The sequence below is a fragment of the Branchiostoma belcheri genome, unplaced genomic scaffold (genome assembly GCF_001625305.1).
Source record: "Branchiostoma belcheri isolate BF01 breed outbred unplaced genomic scaffold, Haploidv18h27 scaffold75, whole genome shotgun sequence".
Taxonomy (NCBI): domain Eukaryota; kingdom Metazoa; phylum Chordata; class Leptocardii; order Amphioxiformes; family Branchiostomatidae; genus Branchiostoma; species Branchiostoma belcheri.
Window position 1 is genome coordinate 980,017 of NW_017804409.1, and position 23,313 is coordinate 1,003,329.

The 23,313-nt window shown below is 38.2% G+C and overlaps 1 protein-coding gene across 33 annotated transcripts in view; it reads right to left on the minus strand.

Moving 5' to 3' along the window:
- The window catches only part of LOC109485398 (calcium-activated potassium channel subunit alpha-1-like), a 139,644-nt gene that overhangs the window by 43,830 nt on the left and 72,501 nt on the right, over nucleotides 1–23,313 (minus strand). For 19 of the 33 annotated variants that reach the window (XM_019788967.1, XM_019788977.1, XM_019788975.1 and 16 more), the window contains exons 2-7: nucleotides 9,037–9,098; nucleotides 6,717–6,785; nucleotides 5,219–5,312; nucleotides 3,873–3,984; nucleotides 2,896–2,971; nucleotides 1,206–1,281 (exon numbers count right to left, since the gene is read on the minus strand). In XM_019788967.1, coding sequence (XP_019644526.1) covers nucleotides 1,206–1,281; nucleotides 2,896–2,971; nucleotides 3,873–3,984; nucleotides 5,219–5,312; nucleotides 6,717–6,785; nucleotides 9,037–9,098 — 489 coding nt within the window. The remainder of the gene's footprint in view (nucleotides 1–1,205; nucleotides 1,282–2,895; nucleotides 2,972–3,872; nucleotides 3,985–5,218; nucleotides 5,313–6,716; nucleotides 6,786–9,036; nucleotides 9,099–23,313) is intronic. The other 14 variants (XM_019788999.1, XM_019788986.1, XM_019788995.1 and 11 more) reach the window with 3 other exon arrangements.

Genomic DNA, 23,313 nt, shown 5'->3' on the forward strand with positions numbered 1-23,313 from the left:
GCAGCATCAATGCTGCACCTATGCGGCACTAAACACCACTTTCGCAAAAGTTGGTACTGTCACCGTACAGTTACAACCCTTTTCCACTAGACTGCAGAGCAACCAAACATTCAACAGGTCGCTCAACGAATGCCACAGATTTAAATTAATGTTTTGTATTTCATTCGTTTTGAGACTCCATCATTAGGTTGGAGAAACAGTTCAGTAGCCCAACAGTAAGTGTGCCTTTACGTCTGCAGGAACAGTGTGAAGTCTACCCATTGTGTCACGTGTTGCGGCTTGGCGGCAAGAACTTCCACGCTTTCCTCAGAAGGAACTGCCTTACACTTGGTAGAACCCACCCCCATTTTTTTACTTTCTGGCTGGTGCAAATTGTGGGAACAATCAGGGCTGTACCACTCATTCTGGGGGGGTGCAGGTTTGGGCGCTTGCAAGACTAGGCAGTTCCTTGTATGTGATTTCAAGGAAATTTAGTACAAATACAAAATTCCATCCCCCTGAAATTTTGTTTCACACTTTTTAAGAAGCGAATTTTCATCGAGTAAAATTTTCATTGTTAGATATATCATTTTAAGCTTATGAAAATATTTCTTAATGATTTTTTTGCCACAAAGTTCTGATTTTTAGAATTTTTTCTCTATCCATCCCCCCACAACAAGCAAATTTTCCTCCCAGACTGGAATGGAGGGACAGATTTTACTTTGATTTTGTATTCAATTTGTAATCTGCATTATTTGATACCCTTTTTAATCTTGAGTTCATTTTGTTAATGAATTTTGTTTGGGGTTTTCCCCCAGGAACCTTCGAAAATTGCCATCAGGCGACATGTATTTCCTGAATAAATAAATAAATAAACAAACAAACAGATACTTGAGACAGATTTTACTTTGATTTTGTATTCAATTTGTAATCTGCATTATTTGATACCTTTGTTAATCTTGAGTTCATTTTGTTAATGAATTTTGTTTGGTTTTTTTTCCCCCCAGGAACCTTAGAAAATCGCCATTAGGCGACATGTATTTCCTGGATAAATAAACAAACAAATAAACAAACAAACAGATACTTGAGACAACCCTGGTTGCCCTGTGGGCGTGGTTTCTATCAAAAGCAAGCCACCTTCGGCGGAAAGTGTGAAAGCCCTTGCCTGAGCCTGTGTGAGTTCTAACCCTTGTGTGCGGTGGAGGGGGTGTGGTGGTGGGACCTACCAGGTGGATGAACCCAGCGCCAGTCATCCATACACTGAAGAATATGGATATCAGGTTTACCAGCTTGATTGAATTGCTACATGTGTGGGAAGGCAATGGCAGGAGAGGATTAGTACTCATGATGGCCCTGGGGAATGATGAAGTTCAGTGTTCTAGCCAGCGTCTGTCATTCTGTCATTTGACGGAAATTTTTCCCAATCCGTCATCTTTGACGGACAACAATCAGGGTGTAAACTTTTAAGATAAGGCCACACTAATTTAATTTCTTGGTTAACAGATTTTTCTAGAAAAATAATGGAGCGGGCGGGCGAAAAAAAAAATAAATAAAAACAGGCCAAGGCATTCTATTATGGCCCAAAATGGAATGATAGGAGCCATGAAGTCAACACACCAGGCTGGTTCAAAATTTAAACAATGAATTTTAAACTAAAAAAGTTTATGATACCATTGCATTGAAAAATGGAATAGTTGTAACAACTAGGATGAAAAGGACTGTTTTCAACTGTTCAGGGCAAAATTTGAGCATTTTGCAGTTGATTCTGAATTTTTATTTTTATTTGCACATCAGAAAGAAATGAATTCTGTTAACCAAGAAATTAAATTCGTGTGACCTAAGAAAGAATATGTTATTAAACTAAGCTTACACTAACAGCAAAATTTATCCCTCAAAAAGCAGGGAATAGCATTTCAGAGGGTCAAAATTTTTCCGGAGCACGTCCCCCGACCGCCCTAGGTTTGTTGGGTCTCCAGCGCTCGATATGATCAAACGTCAAACAAAATTGAGATGACGGAAAAATTTTAGGCTGGCTAGAACACTGAAGGTTACCAATGAAAGTAAATGTACATGATGTATATTACAGTAGTGCAACAAGTGATGTTAACTGCCAAAATTACATATTGCTTTTACTTCTTTGAAATATGATCATTTATTAATAAGCATTTACCGCTAATTGTAAAGTTTGCTGATTTTCATTGATTTTTTATATTTTCTTTTGCTGAAAACAGACAACAAATTTTAGAATGCTCCAAATTTGTCCATAAAGCATGCAACATAATTTTCCAATGCAATATTGTGAGTTGTATATATGGAGCACAAAATATCATAAACAGAATTTTGCTGCAAAAAAATAAAAAATAAAAATGGACAGAAGTGGTCCTGGGTTTAAAAAGGTTCTCATAATGTTGACTGATATAACAATTTAGATTTTTTTCTTTGGTGCACTATAATATGATTGTGGTATATGATTTTGGGAAGGAGGTACAAATGTATGAAATGGCATGTTATCATTTTCAGGATACAAATATATCAATATGTATTTGTCTGAGTAAAACATCAATGAAACTGTTCATAAAATCAACAGCTGCTGTTATTTAAAAATTAAAAGAAAATTGTAATAATTTTTTTCAAATGCACTGCAAGTGCATTGTGTGAAATGAAGTTTAGGTCTGTCATGTGTATCAGTCAGACACCTAAATTTGTACAGTATAGATTATTATTTGCACTCATACTTACATTTCTATGACAATAACATGGAAATAGACTAACTCTTAAACCAAGACGGAGGAAAAATTGTGTAGATATGAATTATTTTCAATCTGTGAAAAGTATTTTTACCCAAACAACTATACACATTTTTTTATAACAGTTCTATCAATATGAAGATCAGTATAATGAGCTAAAAACTTTTACCTTGTCTTTAAAACATTCAAAAACTGTAGAATCTCTGAAAACTGGATGAGACGAAGAGCTCTCAGGAACCGAAGACCTGTATGTCAGAAACAAATATTAGAACTTAGGCCACACCAATTTAATTTCTTGGTTAACGGATTTTTCTAGAAAAATAATGAAGTGGGCGGGCGAAAAAAAAAAAAACAGGCCTAGGCATCCTATTATGGCCCAAAATGGTATGATAGGAGCCATGAAGTCAACACACCAGGCTGGTTCAAAATTTACACAATAAGAGCATTTTGCAGTTGATTCTGAAATTTTTTTTTTTTCAAATCAGAAAGAAATGAAGCGGGCAAATCCATTAACCAAGGAATTAAATTGGTGTGGCCTAATTCAAAATATAAAACCAATCATACAGTACATAGTGATATATTGTACAATGTATATTATCTAGTGTTATATGACAACAAACATACATGTACTATTGAGTCTACAAAAACTCTATGTTTCTGTACAGCCAGTATAACCAAATGCTCTTTGGGGTAACACACCAGCTTCACAGGCACGCGGTGCGGCGGCAGCTGGCTACATTACACCATACAACTTGTTACATCTAGCCTTTGAACATCCAACTCTGAAAATTGTTTAAAGCTATCTAGTGACAATGCTCCTACTGTATACTTGGTGGCAGCAAGTTCCATTCTACAATTAGTCATCATAGTTCTAGGAAAAAAGTTTTTGAACACGGTCACCTCAATCCTTGGTTGAGATCCGGTACTTGAAGGCAAGACTACATAATCATTGTATTAATTTTTTTCTTGTCCTTTTCTGATCTGATATTAGGTACTTACTAATTTAAATAAAAGTAGAATGGGATGAGAATGCACTTTTACAATACTGTAATTCTTGATTTTTTTCATGATAGTTTAATATGTTCACTGTTTTCATGGTCACATCTGTACCGTGATAATTACTGTCAACAAATTATCAATACTTACCTAAGTAGCTTCTGTTCAAGTAGACCGATACAAAAACTGGTGGAACAGTGAAGAAGTCTACCAGGGAGTTCAGCTCCAGCCAAAACCATAGCTTGTCGTTGGCTGCTATGAACTACAAAATGCAAAGTAACAACTGTTAACAAGCAATCACAGCTTCCAGACTTCTGGGAAGTATATTGTGAAATTTGTTGAGGAGATTTTATCTTGAAAGTTCATCTGTGTTGGTAGCAATCATTATGAAGCAAGTTTAAACTGTAATTTCCATCGCCTGGACACTCAGTCTCACTGGACAAAGTAAGAATCTTGGACTCAGAGCCGAATTTCTTTGCACAAGGGATTTTAAAAGAGGCCATCTACATCAGGGCATTACAACCATCCCTCAACAGAGACGGGGGGCGCCACAGACTTTCTGCAACCTATGATCCACTGCTCACGTGTGTTATCTGTGTGACTTCACAGAGGTGGTGGATTGTTCATTCCTTGACAAAGACTGGAGTTGTACAGTCAAAAATTTGGGTGAGTCCAATTTCTTGTGTTGGAAATTACAGTTTAAACTTGCTTCATAACTGAGGAGATTGTATGATGTACTTTTTACTTCATTCAATCCTCAGCTTCCTGAATGCTGACTCCTGACTCCCGTCATTCTGCCTGTCAATCTCCCCCCCCCCAACCATGACACTGCTGTCAACATGCATGTACACAGTATTGAGGGTCTTCTAGTAGAATGAGTCCGTATATTAGGGTTAACATTATCTGGCCATATGATAATTACATTTATATCATACCCGGGCCCCAATAACGTTCGGGTTCCGGACCGGGCCGTACTTTACGGTACGCCTGGGCTTCCCTGACTTTCATAGAACGATTCAAACGCATTTTACCCTAACCGTGTGCGCCGCTTTCGAAAATTCGAATACAGAATTTGGACATTGAAATTGATGGACCGGGCCGTACTTTACGGTACGCCCGGGCTTCCCTGGCTTCCATAGAACGATTCAAACGCATTTTACCCTAACCGTGTGCGCCGCTTTCAAAAATTCGAAAACAGAATTTGGACGTTGGAATTGAACCGTTGCATTTTTTAGTTTAGGCACACCAAACTTGGGCTCATTTTGCATTGAAAGGTGCATTTTCTTGGGTGGGTATGACATAAATAAAATACAACACAGTGTATTCCGCATCGCCCTCGGTCCCGGCCTTCGGGCGATCCGACTCACGGTCAGGCCGATACCTCGGGCGATACGGAATACACCGTGTTGTACTCTATATGTATATTTAGACAACATCAGGTATCAATACACACATACCACGTCCATTGCATGCAAGTACACAATCCTACCACTTACTCGTAGTCCAAAATACAGCAGGAAGATGATGTTGAATCCAAAGTCAACTTGTAGCAATGTCTCCTGGCTGAACACTATGCACTTTTCTATTTGGCTGGAAAATAAGCAAGAAGAACATTTGTTAAAAAAAACGGTGACCGTGATGCCACCATCATCATTGGCTTTATCTGTTTCATTGTATAGAAAAGGAGTGAAAAGTCTGTTACACAGATTTGAACTGCAAGGGTAGAACAAACTATCAACTGGTCCCTGCAATTACATGTATTCTTTCTGCATTACTATACCTGAGGGTGAACCAATGGTAGTAGCATCAATGACAATCAACTTAGATGTACTTTTCATGAATATAAAAGATGCATCAGTCAGTGTTAGGAAAAAGTGCAACTGAGCTTGCTTAACACTGGTAGGAATGTTACGAGGCTTAAAAATCTAATCATCATTACAACTAGTACATACATGTATGTACTAAAATACAAACATTTCTGGCACTAAATTCTACAGGTTAAGAGAAAGCTTAACAAGCCTTTTCTGAAATCTTAACCAAAGGCAAGCTTCATAACTACATGTACAACACTGTCACAATGATATTCTGATGTTTGTAATTCTTTACAATCTCAATGATGTCTTAAACGACAATCAGATGGATCCATGGGAGAATAAAGTCTCAGAAGATCTTTTGAGAAAGTTGAGGTATAGACTGAGGGGTTTATAAGGAAAGGAGATTGAAGTAAATAACACCCTGCCAAGGTTTCGCCAAGGACGGAAATCTCTAACTTACACTTTGTAAAAAAAAATTGCTAACTATGTATCAGAAGACACAAAAAATCAAGCTATCATAAGAAGAACTGCACGACACTGCAACACTACAACAGCTTGTATATATTTTTTTAAATTTGTTGTGAAGTTGAAACTGAAAATATGAGAACAACGATGTATAACTTTGGGTTGATAGGGATGATGGTAAAATTAAGAAGGGGAGCTGGTTCAAACATGTCCAACCATGCAGTGGAAGTCACAATACGGTGCACACATGGCGTAACGTCAAAAAGGTAGCCAATAGGTAGCAACGCAACAGGTTTGTTGAGGCGACTGTGGGCAGCAGACCAAGGAGACCCTCCAGTAACCCAGACCTAAAAGCTCTTCACACACAAGAATTTAAAAAGATTTTCTTTAAAAGGCAGATAGAATGGATGTTTTAGAAGGTAAGGCTTTAAGGTAAAGGATTTGGCTCTGATGTGAAAATGGGGAAATATGATACAGCATAAAAGAGAGACAGTAGAAACTTGTTTTGTGTTAGTTCTTTTATGTATAGCTTAAAGCGTTTACAGGTTTATGGGAGGATGGACTTTAAGTGCTCTGAAATTTGGGTAATGGGGAGTGATGTGAGTAAAAGTACAGTATCGTGCAGGGCAAAAATCAGATGTTAGTATGGCCTCTGTTCCGGAGGGCGAATTGGTCTGCTCGAGCACACGCCGCCAAAACTCTACTACTTACGTACAGATATCTCACCACCTTGCAAGAGCTATTTGATTGCGCATTCACACACTCTTTCACATCCGTAGTGTTCCTGGAGCCATAGTACACATGAGAGGAGTTTGGACAGGTTAGCCAGTGGAAGAATGATGGAGGGGGGGAAATTTCTCAAAGTGCACAACAGAAAAAAGTGCACAAAAAGTGCACAACGGAAAAGAGCAATGCAGAAGATGTCATTGTGATGTAACATGCTGCTAAGAAAAAAAAAGCATATTTGAGTGAAAAAGATGAATATTATAAGATCATGGATCCATGCAACATATCTAAAAAAATTAAATGATAAACATGCTCCATTTTGCATAACACAAAATGAAACAAAGTATATATTTAAATCTATCTCCAAGCCAACTGCCTCTTTATGAAAAAATCATAAGATGTTTTGTTAGGGCTAACAACTGATAGAAAACTGTTTTCATTGATAGTTCAATTAACTGAAACAGAGATGAAAACGTTAATCAAATGAATGATATATTTCAGTTTCAACGTATATAAGTTTATATAAACTGAAATAAAATCTCATTTGATTAATAAGTAGTGAAAGGTTTCTAGAATATAATAGGGGAAACTGTGGGAATATGTAATGAAAATGAGTTAGTAAATTTTGATAAGTTCAAATAAGTTCATTCCATGTTTTCCTCGAGGTTAATATATTATTACAAGGTAGGTTTGGCTCCTTCTTTGTATATTGGCATATTGAAAATGACTTCATTTTACATTTTGCACAAAATATCACAGAGGCATATATGCATGTCAAAACTCCCTTTTCCTTTCTGGAAAAAAGTTCTAAAGATTTCAGTGAAATTTTTTGTGGTAACAAAGCAGTGAAAACTGAGACCAATTTAGTTGACAAGCTATTAAATTCAATCTTTTCCATTCTCCAGTGCACAAGTGAAGACAAAGAAAGAGAGACACCAGTCCTACACCAGTCCTGTTTGTGGTGCTGAATTCTTGGTTGTTATTAGTTGTACCTTCCGGTAACCAATCATTGACAAAGAAACACTAGGTTTGTATTTTTTGTACAAATTCCCTCAACATAAAACACCAAAAATTGAAAAGAAAAGATTATAAGGCCACACCAATGTAATTTCATGGTTAACGGATTCGCCCGCTTCATTTTTCAAAAAAGTAAAAATAAAAACTCAGAATCAACTGCAAAATGCTCATATTTTGCCCTGAACAGTTGAAAACAGTCCTTTTCATCCTAGTTGTTACAGTTATTCCATCTTTCAATGCAATGGTATCATTAAAAGTTCAAAATTCATTGATTACATTTTGAACCAGCCTGGTGTGTTGACTTCATGGCTCCTATCGTACCATTTTGGGCCATAATAGGATGCCTAGGCCTGTTTTTATTTATTTATTTATTTTTGTCCGCCCGCTCCATTATTTTTCTAGAAAAATCCGTTAACAAAGAAATTAAATTGGTGTGGCCCAATGTTCCTTGAAACAAGCCATATGGCAAAAAATTGTGGCAATGGTTTATGGCTAAAGGTGGTATACATGCAAGCAACTTTGATATCTGAAAGAAATATTTTTGACATGAAGATGTATAAAAACAGCTGTTAAAATTTGTTTCTAACACAGCTGTTTGAAAATTTGTTTTTCCAGCTAACTGTCTTCTGACACATACAGATAAACAACTTATAATTCATAACCTGTTAAAATTTGGATGAAAAACATTATAATCAGTCTTATTGCCAATAAATCACAATGTTTAATACCCCTGGTAAAAGTCAATTTCCTTAAATTACAACTAACAATATTTTAGGGAGCATAACAATATACAGCTATCTTAAGTCTAAATATTTTGGATACTGAATGGAAGAAATTTTTAAAACAATGGTAACCACAGACATTGTTATGTAGTAACTATAAATAAAGTCTTTGCTACCTTTAAAATGCTATGTAAAAGTCTCCTTTCCTTTTCTGAGTATACAGAATTTTACAAATCAAAATTAACAAATTCTCAAAAACACATCCTAGGAAAAAAAAAGTAGGCACTAAAGCCAAAGGTGCTCTCTTTCTTTTGGAGGATACCAGTATGTCTTTTTTTGTATACTTCAATTTATACCTGGACATAAAATTCCACAATCATGTACACGTGACTAAGCTTGATTTATAAACAATTTATGATAAGGAAAAAAAAATTAATTTTGTATAAAACACTCTAAAGGCTGATTGCCAGTACTTTTCATTAGGTTGTATGGGTGTGTGTGGTTCAGAGCTGATTGAATTGATACTACAGTATATATATATCCACACAGAGGACCTGGAAGTGGACTTACTCGGATGAGTTGAGTAGATACACCACCAGAGCTCCCAAGCTCAGCAAGAACACCAGAACCACCTGTGGGAACAAACAGAATAGTATTTAGTATTTTTTTTCTATTTTATTTATTTTGCACAAAAAACAAGATACAAGGTGAAGTCAATTGAATTAAAAACACTGTGCAGGAGAAGATGAAGCCTTAAAGGCAGGTACACGCCCTTCTCCTTAAATATAACAAAACAAACACAATTAAACTGATTAGCTGAAATACTTAAATGAAAATCAAGGCAACTGATGCTCCCCTGAGAAAATTTTGAAATCCCAACCCTCTGGAATGCTATTCCTGCATTCTGAGGGACAAATTTTGCTGGTAGACTAAGCTTGGTTTAATGATATATATATATCTTTACAGGCCAATCTTTGTCTGTCAAAGATGACAGATTAGGCTAAATTTTTGTCTGTCATGACAATAATATTCATACTTGACTACTGGATAGATTATGGAGATTATTTCCGGACGTTTCAAGTGATATCCATCACTCTTATTTAGCACACTAATATCTGTATCTGTATCTGTATAGCAGGTATAACCGCCTTTCGGCGTAACACACCAGCTTCGCAGGCACGCGGCGCGGCGGCAGCTGTCGATATTATACTGATCGACTTATTACACCTAACCCTTGAACTTCTAATCTAGACATTGTTTAAAGCTGTCTAATGACAATGCCCCTACTGTACTTGGTGACCAGTCCTGTACCTAAACATATGTACTACATGTACCTGTACCTGTACCTCCTAAAATTTGTTTCAAAGATACACAGCTATAATCATAACCAAAAGCCATAACTGTTCTACTACATCAACAGTTGAATGCAAAATGATCAACATCCACTATCAGGCCAACATCACTGACAGTCATGCTCTGGATATCACCCCCCCCCCCAATAATTCAATGGTCCATCCCAGTCATGTCTGGATCCCATCCCCCCGGTAATTCAATGGTACAGCCCTGTCAATGATAAAATGGGTCAGTCTCTAATGGATAATTGCTTCTTCTTATGTGCTACTGTTCCATTCCCGGTAACCAGTGCAGATGTGAGAGATTACGGTACAAAACTAGGGCAGCTAGTCCCAGATATGTTCTGGTGTTTCCACCTCATTGCACACAATGGTGGCTACACAATCATAGATTTCCCATCGCTCAAAATGAAACTACATCTTTGTGTTGTTAAAAAAATAATCTAGACATTTTTTTTTCAGCCAAGTGTGATTGCATAAAAAAAATCCAGAGTTAATTATCAAAGCTACATTGTACTTTGCAAGCCCTCTTAGATGTATCATGCAGCACATTTTCAAATTCATAATTTCTTAATTAAAGCAAATATATAATATTATGCCAATTAATAGATTGTACATGTATGTAGTCGTGGCTAAGGAATGCCCCTTATGTGAGTTGCCACGTTATTTTACTTTCATCACATTATTATTATTTACGATTTTAAACTATAGTACCATGTATGTTGTAGAATGTAGTATAATGCTAGACATACATATAGTCTCACGTACATGTACCACTGTATTTTCTTTCCTATGTAACTATGTTGTTTGTAACTGCAATTAGCCCTCGGGCAAGTATTTGCAATAAACTTTCCTATTAACAAATCTTTAAACCAAAGGCAGTGCTAAAATCCTGTACATCTTCCTACCCTGACATTTAATAGTACATACCAAAAAGCATCATTTCTCTAAACTGAAACTTGAGCTACATTGCCTGTACTTGTACATGTGTACTACGATGGACAAAACTCAAATTTGGGCCAAACGTCAGATGAAAATTCGAAACTGCTTTTAGATGACTCACAGAGAAGACTTTATCAGAAATGTGTTGAGGATATCTAGTACACGTAACAGACATATGGTGTATTGACTTCTGTCCTGTTCATTAAGCCAACAATGGGGTCAACTTCCTTATGGCTTGAGCTCATTCGAGGTGAGGTCAGTCGATACACCACTGAATCATGCTGATATGTACATGTACATGTACATGTATGTCAGGGATCGAAATCCATTTTTAGGAATACGTGCACTAGTATATGCCTAATCTAAAAAAAATTGACATGTGCAGAAAAAATTTTTTCATCCAACATTTTGCAAACCCAAATCATAGACATTATAAACTTCAAAATGATGGTGATGAACTTCAAAATTCTTAAGAAGGAATACAAGAAAGGTTTTCTAGATTTTTCCAACACTTAAGTTAAATGTCAAGAATATCATGTATATCAAGAAAATCGCTAAATGGAGTTACTAATTATAAAGTAGTTCAGAACCTGAAATCAGAAAAAAAAATGAGAACCAATTGAACAAATTGGTGTGATTTAGTCTGGAAGGCTCGAAATTCATTTTTGGGAATAGGTGCACTGGTGCACCCAACCTAAAAAATTAGGTGCACAAAAACTTTTGGGGTGCACCATATAAAACAAAACATCTGAAATGGGAGCTAACTTCAAAATCTTAAACTACAACAAAGATTTTACTGCTTTTCTGACACTTTGATGCCAAGAATATCCTGTATACTATTATACATTTGATATGTACAAAAATACCTAGTACATAAATATTTGGGCGCACTGGTGCACCCACAGAAAAAAAACTGGGTACACAGCTCCAATTTTGGGTGCACTAAGGTGCACATGCACCCAGTATTTTGAGCCCTAAACTGTGATTGTGCCATACCATACATGTACATGTACGTCACTCCATGTCTAACTTACTCATGATACCTTATCAAGCCACACAGCTTATCAAGAATAATGTACTATGTTTCTGTAGATGGAAGAAAGCCTTGGGACACACACATCAACATGTATATGGCAAGCAATGACCTAAATCTGCTAGCCAAAGGGAGACAGATCTTTGTCAGCATAGAGTTTTTTCTTTGTCCTGTAGTAATTTTTATAGATTTCTTGATTTACCGGTAACATACATTGTATAACTGAGTTTTCAGCTAAGAGTTTGCTTCAAAATAACTACTACTAGTAAAATTTCCTGATACAGCACATTTCTCATACATATATACTGTAAATTTCACCAATAAGTTCTAGTGATTTGAGAGTTTTTACATTTTAGGTAGTACTGGTAAAAACAGTGAAATCGTGGCTACTTTTATTTTATTTTTCAAATTGCTCTATCAATATGCAAAAATCAAATCACGTTCTTTGGCTTTATATTTTCTACTACTAACTTTACTTCCAAAATCATATCCAGTTGCTTGAGTAACTGTTTTTTGGCATACTAAGTGTACTTGCATGACTGTACATGTATGTTTACCAGTTTTCTCATCATCTCATACAATATACAGTGTACATCATCATCATCATGGTTTGGCTGCTGTGCAGGCGACTGCAGGTTTTCTCCACTTCCCCTTGTTGCTAGCAAGGTTATAGATCTGGTTCACTGAGCATTGGTTGTTGTACACCTACATGTACATGCAGTTGCAGTGTACAAAATACTTTTTTTGTACCATGTTGCCCACTGGGCAACCTACGGCAAAAATTAGGTTGCCCATCAGAATTTTAGGTTGCCCCACCTGTAAGTTACTACTTTCCTCAAATTAAGTAATGTTACATACATAAGCCTTTGACAATATTTCTAATAGCCTTTAGTTAACTGATACTAGTAATAACTAAAATTAAAAAGCATCTGCCTGATACAGTGGTGCAAGCCAAGTGGGCATGATTTCGTGGGGGAGGGGGCATTCTTAAAATTCAGGTAGCACACTGGGCTACCTAGGTTCAAAATAGGTTGCCCCAAGTAAAATTTGGTTGCCCGGTTGCAGGTATTTTGCACACTAAGTTGTTGAAAATTCTGATACATTCTACCTACACGTTTTTGCCATAGGTCACCCCTAAGTAACAGGTGAGAAGGGAGAGATACAGCCAGACTGTCTGGACATCTCAATCAATTCTACGGCGTGTCTGCGTGCTCCCAAATCCGTAGGATTCCGTACGGAGGTGGTACTCACCACGCACGGATGCCCTACGTTTGCCCACGTTTTTGCACGTAGATGCACGTACAGTGGGTTGTAACCTACGCTTTAGCGTTGATTGTTGTACACCGACATGCACTTCTTGAAAATTCTGATAAAGTCTACCTACACGTTTTCGCAATAGGTCACCCCTAAGTAACAGGTGAGAAGGGAGAGACACAGCCAGGCTGTCTCATCTCAATCAATTCTGTCCCCAGTTGTTACCATGTCCCACTAACGGCCCTGTCCACCCAGCCGAGGGAAGATATATCTTAAAGTCCTACGCGTGTCTGCGTGCTCCCAAATCCGTAGGATTCCGTACGGAGGTGGTACTCACCACTTACGGACCCCCTATGTTTGCCCACGTTTTTGCACGTAGATGCACGTGCAGTGGGTTGTAACCGACGCTTTAGCGTTGATTGTTGTACACCTACATGCACTTGTTGAAAATTTGGATAAATTCAAGCTGCACGTTTTCGCGATAGGTCACCCCTAAGTAACAGGTGAGAAGGGAGAGATATAGCCAGACTGTCTGGACATCTCAATCAATTCTGTCCCCAGTTGTTGCCAGGTGTCCCACTAACGGCTCAGTCCACCCAGCCGAGGGAAGATATATCTTAAAGTTCTACGGCGTGTCTGCGTGCTCCCAAATCCGTAGGATTCCGTACAGAGGTGGTACTCACCACGTACAGACCCCCTATGTTTGCCCACATTTTTGCACGTAGATGCACGTACGGCGGGTTGTGACCGACGCTTTAGCGTTGATTGTTGTACACCGACATGCACTTGTTGAAAATTCAGATAAATTCTAGCGGCACGTTTTTGCCACAGGTCACCCCTAAGTAACAGGTGAGAAGAGAGAGCTACAGCCACACTGTCTGGACTGTCTCAATCAATTCTGTCCCCAGTTGTTGGCATGTCCCACTAACGGCCCAGTCCACCCAGCCGAGGGAAGATATATCTTAAAGTTCTACAGCATGTCTGCGTGCTCCCAAATCCGTAGGATTCCGTACGGAGGTGGTACTCACCACGCACGGATGCCCTACGTTTGCCCACGTTTTTGCACGTAGATGCACGTACGGCGGGTTGTGACCGACTTTTAAGCGTTGATTGTTGTTGTACACCTACATGCAGTTGCTGAAAATTCTGATACATTTTAGCTGCACGTTTTCGCCATAGGTCACCCCTAAGTAACAGGTGAGAAGGGAGAGATCCAGCCAGTCTGTCTGGACATTTCAATCAATTCTGTCCCCAGTTGTTGGCATGTCCCACTAACGGCCCAGTCCACCCAGCCGAGGGAAGACACATCTTAAAGTTTTACGGCGTGTCTGCGCGCTCCCAAATCCGTAGGATTCCGTACGGAGGTGGTACTCACCACTTACGGACCCCCTACGTTTGCCCACGTTTTTGCACGTAGATGCACGTACATTTTGTACGGTGGGTTGTGACCGACGCTTTAGCGTTGATTGTTGTACACCGACATGCACTTGTTGAAAATTCTGATACATTCTACAAATGTAGCTGCACGTTTTCGCAATAGGTCACCCCTAAGTAACAGGTGAGAAGGGAGAGATACAGTCAGACTGTCTGGACATCTCAATCAATTCTGTCCCCAGTTGTTGCCACATGTCCCACTAACGGCCCTGTCCACCCAGCCGAGGGAAGATATATCTTAAAGTTCTACGGCGTGTCTGCGTGCTCCCAAATCCGTACGGAGGTGGTACTCACCACGCACGGACCCCCTACGTTTGCCCACGTTTTTGCACGTACATGCACGTACGGTGGGTTGTGACCGACGCTTTAGTGTTGATTGTTGTACACCCACATGCACTTGTTGAAAATTCTGATAAAATCTACCTAGTACACGTTTTTGCAATAGGTCACCGCTAAGTAACAGGTGAGAAGGGAGAGATATAGCCAGACTGTCTGGACATCTCAATCAATTCTGTCCCCAGTTGTTACCATGTCCCACTAACGGCTCAGTCCACCCAGCCGAGGGAAGATATATCTTAAAGTTCTACGGCGTGTCTGCGTGCTCCCAAATCCGTAGGATTCCGTACGGAGGCGGTACTCACCACTTACGGACCCCCTACGTTTGCCCACGTTTTTGCATGTAGATGCACGTACGGTGGGTTGTAACCGAGGCTTTAGCGTTGATTGTTGTACACCCACATGCACTTGTTGAAAATTCTGATAAATCTACCTACACGTTTTCGCGATAGGTCACCCCTAAGTAACAGGTGAGAAGGGAGAGATATAGCCAGACTGTCTGGACATCTCAATCAATTCTGTCCCCAGTTGTTGGCATGTCCCACTAACGGCCCAGTCCACCCAGCCGAGGGAAGATATATGAGCGGCTATGAGGAATGGGTGGCCAGATGGGCTCCAGGGGGACCCTTACTTTACGGTCAATTGGACCCAAAATGGTCATCCGCAATAGCTGAGTTACCTTACCGTGTACAGCCCTGCCGGAAGGCACAAACACACCCAAGGTCAGGGCTTGAATCACACAAATTGGTCAAGGTGCACTAGTGCATATCAGAAAAAATACTTGGCACAAAATTTTTTGCTTGCACAACATAAATTTCAGGTAGAATGTACACATTCTAGCTACATAGATGTTCGTATCTCAGCTATGCAGAGCCTGTAATTTTCAAGGAGCAGTCGACACTGATACTCTTTTTCATACATTACAATGTATATAACACACTGGAACTTGTGTTTTTTTTTTACTTCTAATGGTTGTAATAGACTGTGAAGCTATTTGCACTGTTGCAAGTAAAGTAAAAAAATCATGACCCCTTAAATTTTACATCCACAAAGGTACAAAGTGTATGCTTTTAAGGGTAAATAGTAATGCACATTCATTTGCAACAAAGCAACTCAACTGTATTCATTAATTCAAATGGCTACAAAATGATTGTAAAGTAAACTTATTCTACTGAGATCCATAGAACAGACTGATTTTCCTACTATTATGCACTTTTTGACCCAAAAAAATCAAAGACTAAAAGCACACGACTTGTAAGGCATAGTCTCTGTGTAAAACTTAACAATTAAATACCCTGATGAAGATTTGTAAATAATTTTTAAACATCTTCAAAAAAACTGATGACAACTCATCACTGGGACTGACGACTCATATTTCTGCTATTATTCATCAAAAATCCGGTGACAACGCCGTAGCTGAGTCAACACTTAAAGGAAATATGCCTGGGGAAATGCAAAATCAATATTTAATAGCTTGAGAGCGGCGCACCCTAAATATGACTTAAAGTGTCTTTTGTAATCTAAGGCCTGCTTCACCGGGGCAGACACAGGGCTATGGTTGGGTTATGGGAGGCATGTGTAATTCTATATCATCATTCAACGAGGCATGTGACAGATAGATACTTTTATGTGAGAGAAAAATGGCCCGCTAAGACGTCAGCTTTCCATTCTATGGCCCGGTCACATAATTTCTTTTTACGATCGTTGTACAGTAGTAAACTGACGGCATTCTTGGGATAGTTAGGCCATGTTAATTTGATTACATGGATGATATCCTCTTGGAACCCCAAAACTGATGCGAGCGTGCGAATAAAAAAAAAGTGCGACCAAAAAAATGTTGCTTTCATTATGAAATCGTCGTGGTTTTGAACGTTGAACAAAGTATGCTTTGGCGAATAATCTAGTCTTCAAATTAATTTCTTTACATTTTCTTCTTTTTTGTTTGATTTTGGCATTCTACGACATTGGTATCATTTTCCAGTGTTTTTTTTTCTTAGCTACCGTATATACGTTTGCTCATTTTGCAACTGTTTTGTATGATTTACAGTATGGTTGAAAACTTTTTTTGGGGGGGAAACAGCCAAAAATTCATGCACGCGCGAATGTCATCCATATAATCAACTCAACATGGCCTTATGCATGTGTCAAACAAAATGTAACAGTCTTGTTACTGAGAAGGCTATTAAGGCAACAATTCAATGAAAATACAACAATGAATAAAGACCTTTATTATACATTTTTGCCCACAACTTCAAGCTTAGGCCATATGTTAACAATTATGTACAATATACAAGTATATAGATGTTAATTAAACGTCTACTAGACATAATTTCAACTTCCTCTTGCTTCTTGGTAATTGTATGAATGTAGGAGGCTTCTTGGTAATTGTATAAATGTAGGAGGCTTCTTGGTAATTGTATAAATGTAGGAGGCTTCTTGGTAATTGTATAAATGTAGGAGGCTTCTTGGTAATTGTATGAATGTAGGAGGCTTCTTGGTAATTGTATAAATGTAGGAGGCTTCTTGGTAATTGTATGAATGTAGGAGGCTGTATGGTTAGTTAGAGTTGGTTTATCAAAGGTTGTAAGGAATATAAATTTCTCTATATTATTCAAACACCTATAAAATGGGAAAGTTTTGCTATCATACTAAGGAAAATCCACAGTAAAATGTACCTTGTCTTCTAATGTACCTAAACTACAAAATACATTGTACACCAATGTAGGCTATTTAAGAAATCTTGTACTGCAAAACATAATGGAAAAGAATGCTTCTTTTGCTATCATACCAAGGACAATCTACAGTAAAATGTATCTCAAAGACATCTTTTACTACACCTAAACTACAAAATACGTCCCCCAGTGTAGGCCATTTAAGAAATCTTGTACATGCTACGTGTAAGAACAAGGACGAGGAATTTGTTACAAGCTGCACTTCCCCTTCTGTACCATCATTTGTACCCTTGAAATGGGTACATAATGATTACATAAAATGGGAAAATTCTGTAATGGAAAAGAATGCTTCTGTTTCTATCATACTAAGGACAATCTACAGTAAAATGTACCTTCTAATGTACCTAAAGTACAAAATATGTCTCCCAATGTAGGCCAGTTAAGAAATCTTGTACTGCAAAACATACTGGAAAAGAATGCTTCTTTTGCTATCATACCAAGGACAATCTACAGTAAAATATTTAATGTCTCATCTTCTACTATAACTAAACTACAAAATACGTCCCCCAATGTAGGCCATTTAAGAAATCTTGTACTGCTATGTGTAAGAACAAGGACGAGGAATTTGTTACAAGCTGCACTTCCCCTTCTGTACCATCATTTGTACCCTTGAATCCAGTACCTAAAATCGGAAAATTCGGTAATGGAAAAGAATGATAGTAAATATCATACCTTGTACCAAGGACAATCTACAGTAAAATGTATCTTCTAATGTACCTAAACTACAAAATACGTCCCCCAATGTAGGCCATTTAAGAAATCTTGTACTGCTATGTGTAAGAACAAGGACGAGGAATTTGTTACAAGCTACACTTCCCCTTCTGTACCATCATTTGTACCCTTGAATCCAGTATCTAAAATGGGAAAATTCCGTAATGGAAATTTAAAAGAATGCTTCTTTTGCCATCATACCAAGGACAATCTACAGTAAAATATATCTCTAATGTCTTCTAATGTACCTAAACTACAAAATACATCCCCCAATGTAGGCCATTTAAGAAATCTTGTAATGCAAAACTAATGGAAAAGAATGCTTCTTTTCCTATCATACCAAGGACAATCTACAGTAAAACATTTAAAGTCTCATCTTCTACTATACCTAAACTACAAAATACGTCCCCCAGTGCAGGCAAATTAAGAAATCTTGTACTGCTACGTGTAAGAACAAGGACGTGGAATTTGTTACAAGCTGCACTTCCCCTTCTGTACCATCATTTGTACCCTTGAATGCTTCTTTTGCTATCATGACCAATGACAATCTATACTACATGTTGTATTAGTAAAATGTATCTCGTCTTCTACTATACCTTAACTACAAAATACGTCCCCAATGTAGGCCATTTAAGAAATTTTGTTATTACTAACATACCTAAAATGGGAAAATTCACTTGAAACGTAATGGAAAAGAATGCTTCTTTTGCTATCATACCAAGGACAATCTACAGTAAAATGTATCTCGTACACAATACGTCCCCCAATGTAGGCCATTTAAGAAATCTTGTACTGCTACCTGTACATCTACATGTGTAAGAACAAGGACCAGGAATTTGTTACAAGCTGCACTTCCCCTTCTGTACCATCATTTGTACCCTTGAAAGCATTCCGCAGGAGTGTTCTGCGGTCCTGATGAATGTGGCTGTCGGTTAGACTAGCCGTTGCCATTTGTTAAATGCCCGGGTATGATCATCTGGGCACGACCTCATCTTCGGTGGGTCCTGCAGCTGCTCATCCCAGGAAAACTTTAATGGTGATACATGGCAGCAGAACTTCCAGCAAGACAAGACAATATTGGGCTCGAAATACTGTCAATCACTAGCTGTTAGCAAAATTTCGGGGTCTAAGAAAAATGGACAGTTCTCATCTTCCTGCTCATCCCAGGAAAACTTTAATGGTGATACATGGCGGCAGAACTTCCAGCAAGACAAGACAATACGGGGCTCGAAAAACTGTAAATCACTTTACATTCGCGGTAGCAAAATTTCGCAGTCTGAGAAAAATGGACATGTTCACGGAACTATATGTTTACGGTGGTGTGTAGAAGACAGAAAGTTGGCAAACTATTCGTTTATGGTAATGATAAATTTGCAGTACAGAAGTGACCGCGAAAACCGTGAATATAAAAGTACCAAGAATAATCATATAGGTGATTTACAGTTCCCACATGCAGCTTGCAATTTACATGTGATTTTCAAGATTTGCATGTAAAAATATTCTGAATATGGAATTTTGCATGTTAAACATATCTGACAACGCTCCCTTCAAATTGTGAAGTGATGGTGCTATGTTGCTACCACTTTGCCACTAAACTCATTTCAAAATGCATGGTGTTTCTTTCCTATTTTCTTTCATGATTTTTCTAAAGTCTGTCAAAATTCGTCAGGTTGGAAGGCACGCACCTCATTTCTTAAAGGTGCAACCACTGCTATGTAAAAATTTCCCTTTATCCTAAGAACGCGGTGTTCTAGATTTTCTTATATACACCTTGTTATCTAGAGAAGGCTGGCTTAAACATGCAATTTTCCATGAAACAGTACAACAAAGGATTTTGAGCCCTGCAATAATTGTATCGGTTGTGAGTGGTGAGTCCGGTCATATTGGGGCGGAGCCTTAATATACTCTGACTGCAGGGGATACATGAGAGGGATGGTTATAAACCACACCTTCATGTCTTTGTGTGGCAGTTTGTGGTGATTAAGACGGCCTCTTGGACAGAGTGCTTAGGCCACACTGATTTAATTTGTTGTTTCTCGGATTAAAAAAAAAAAATGAAGCGACAGGGCAAAATTTAAAAAAAAAAAAAACAGGCCAAGGCACTCCATGATAGCCGGAAATGTTACTATATCAGGGCTCGAAATACTGGGTGCATGTGCATCTTAGTGCACCCAAAATTGGACCTGTGCACCCAATTTTTTTCTGTGGGTGCACTGGTGCACCCAAATATTTTTGTAGGTATTTTTGTACATATTAAATGTATAATAGTATACAGGATATTCTTGGCATCTGAGTCTCAGAAAAATAATAAAATCTTTGTTGTGGTACTTGTTTAAAATTTTAAAGTTAGCTCCCATTTTAGATTCAAGCTCAGAATTAGGGGAGCAGTAAGATCTGTAATTAGGTTTTGTTTTATATACCCAAAAAATTTCTGTGCACCTAATTTTTTAGGTTGGGTGCACCAGTGCACCTATTTCCAAAAATGAATTTTGAGCCCTGTACATGTATATGAGCCATGAAGTGAACATACCAGGCTTGTTTATAAACTTTTAATGAAACAAAATTGCATTCTTACATTGAAAAACATAACAACTAGGAAGAAAAGGACTTTTTCAACCGTTGGGGCCAAAATATGTCTTTCATTGAGCATTTTGCAGTTAATTTAGAACAAAAAAATTTTTTTTTTCTTTTGCAAATCGGAAAAAAATGGACAGGGCGAATCTGAGAAACAACAAATTAAATTGGTGTGACCTTAAGACTGCCTCTTGGACAGAGTGCTGATGCTACCAGATATTCTGACGGCACGGCGCCTGCCTGGTTCCGCTAATGGTGATTGAAACTGGGCTTTAAGTACTACGGATTCGCGGTGCTGTGTAGGCGAAATGAGCTCCATGATGTATAGTAATTCCACTAAAGGATTTATACTGATAGTGAAACACTGCAGGAAGAGATTGTGAGTTGTGAAAGTTTGTAACAATTAGTTTGGCTGTGTTGACTTGGGTATGCTGTGGTTTAGTGGTTAGTAATACTACATGTACTTAGGCCACACCAATCTAGTTTGGCTGTGTTGACTGATGTATGTAGTGGTTTAGTGGTTAGTAATACTGCTTAGGCCACACCAATTTAATTTCTTGGTTAACCGATTTGCCCGCTTCATTTTTTTCTGATTTGCAAATAAAAATAAAAATTCAGAATCAACTGCAAAATGCTCATATTTTGCCCTGAACAGTTAAAAACCGTTCTTTACATCCTATTCCATCCCTCAATGCAATGGTATCATCAAAAGTTCAAAATTCATTGTTTAAATTTTGAACCAGCCTGGTGTGTTGACTTCATGGCTCCTATTGTACAATTTTGGGCCATAAAAGGATGCCTAGGCTTGTTTTCATTTTCTTATTTTTTGCCCACCTGCTCCATTATTTTTCTAGAAAAATCCGTTAACCAAGAAATTAAATTGGTGTGGCCTAAGAATAAGAATCAAGTCTGAGTCAAGAATCAAGTGGGAGATCTGAATCAAGAGTTACAGAAAGCTTACATGTAATGTATATATAGATTAGATATAACGCTATCTCAAAAAAAGACAAAGATATTCAATATGCTATTTTCATGCCCTGCCCATATAATTATATCCATCTAATGTAGACCAGTTTATATACAGCTAACTGCTACAAAAATGAGACAATTTGTAATACATTCTTGATGCAATATAATATTATTATCATAGAGTAGGAGTAGTATAATTAGTGTCTTTATCGTTATCTATAAAAGAAGATTAACTTCTTATCTGTTACAGCTGATACCCATGAATAGTTTCATCAGGTTGGTTTTACACAACCAAGTCTTTTATTCAGTCGACGTTTCGGTTTTTGTAAATATTGTACATTTGGGAATGCATCTGTAGCAGCGACACCTGTGCTACAATGCAATGTGAACCAGTCAGAATTGTCCTAAAGAAGGTGATAGACGGTCACCAAAACGTCGGCTGAATAAAAGATTTCGTTGTGTAAAAAAAAAAAGTCTCACTACTTAAAGCTGATACCGCTTAAAACTGTTAGCACTACCAACTACTAGTATGTTGCCATACTTTGTGTACCCAGTTGCTACAATTGTCATACAATAAAGTCCTTCTTCTGGTCTCTAAGAGTAGAAAGAAGAGCCATCTTTCAGCACGTTAAGGCTTCTACTGTATTCTATAGCTAAAAATAGTCGGAACTTGCAAAACCAATTAGACTATACTGCAGCTTAAACTGAAGTTACCTTTCAAGAGGTAATTCCACATGGTTCAAACCACAGATGAACCATTTGAATGTGTAATACCATGCGGTAGTATAACCGTAATGCAATCATCTATTTTTCAGAAATTGTTCCCCGTCCCCGGGTTATGGAGCTAGCTTTAATGGCGGCCTGGGCAGAAGCAATTTCTCCTGTAATGGGAATATAATAGAATGGCTGGTATTGATAGGAACGGGCAACATTGCTCTAATTGTGGTCCTGATGAGAACTTATCCCAGATGAGACTGACGGCAGAGACCAATCATCAGCTAGTTATTGGACATAATGAGATACAATATTGACAACCTGGTCTCTATTCTTCGCACCTGTTGCAGAGGTTCAGGCCTAACTAGCAGTAATAGGCCATGCGAATTCGATATGTTGGCAGAGTTCGAAATACAAAGGTGCAATGTGCAAATTGCACGTAATTTTCAAGATTTGCACCTAAAAATATTTTGAATGTGCAATTTTGCACCTGGACAATACCGATATATCATGTTTGCACTGCGTATCTCCGAAGTTTCTTGCTGTGTCGGCATCGCGCTGGGCGCATGGCAGCCATATTGTTTTCTTTACTGAACATCCTGGGAACAAGCTGCTCTCGTCCCCAGGTGAAGACGCGAAGGCATTACGTAATCATTTACCTAATATGGCAAGACGCGAAGGCCTACGTAGCTGATTTACCAAATATGGTGAGACCCGCGAAACTTGTTGCCCGATGTGGTACGAAGTCCTTCGGCAGAGTAATTTCGGCTTTTTCGTCCAATTTTCGGTAAAATTC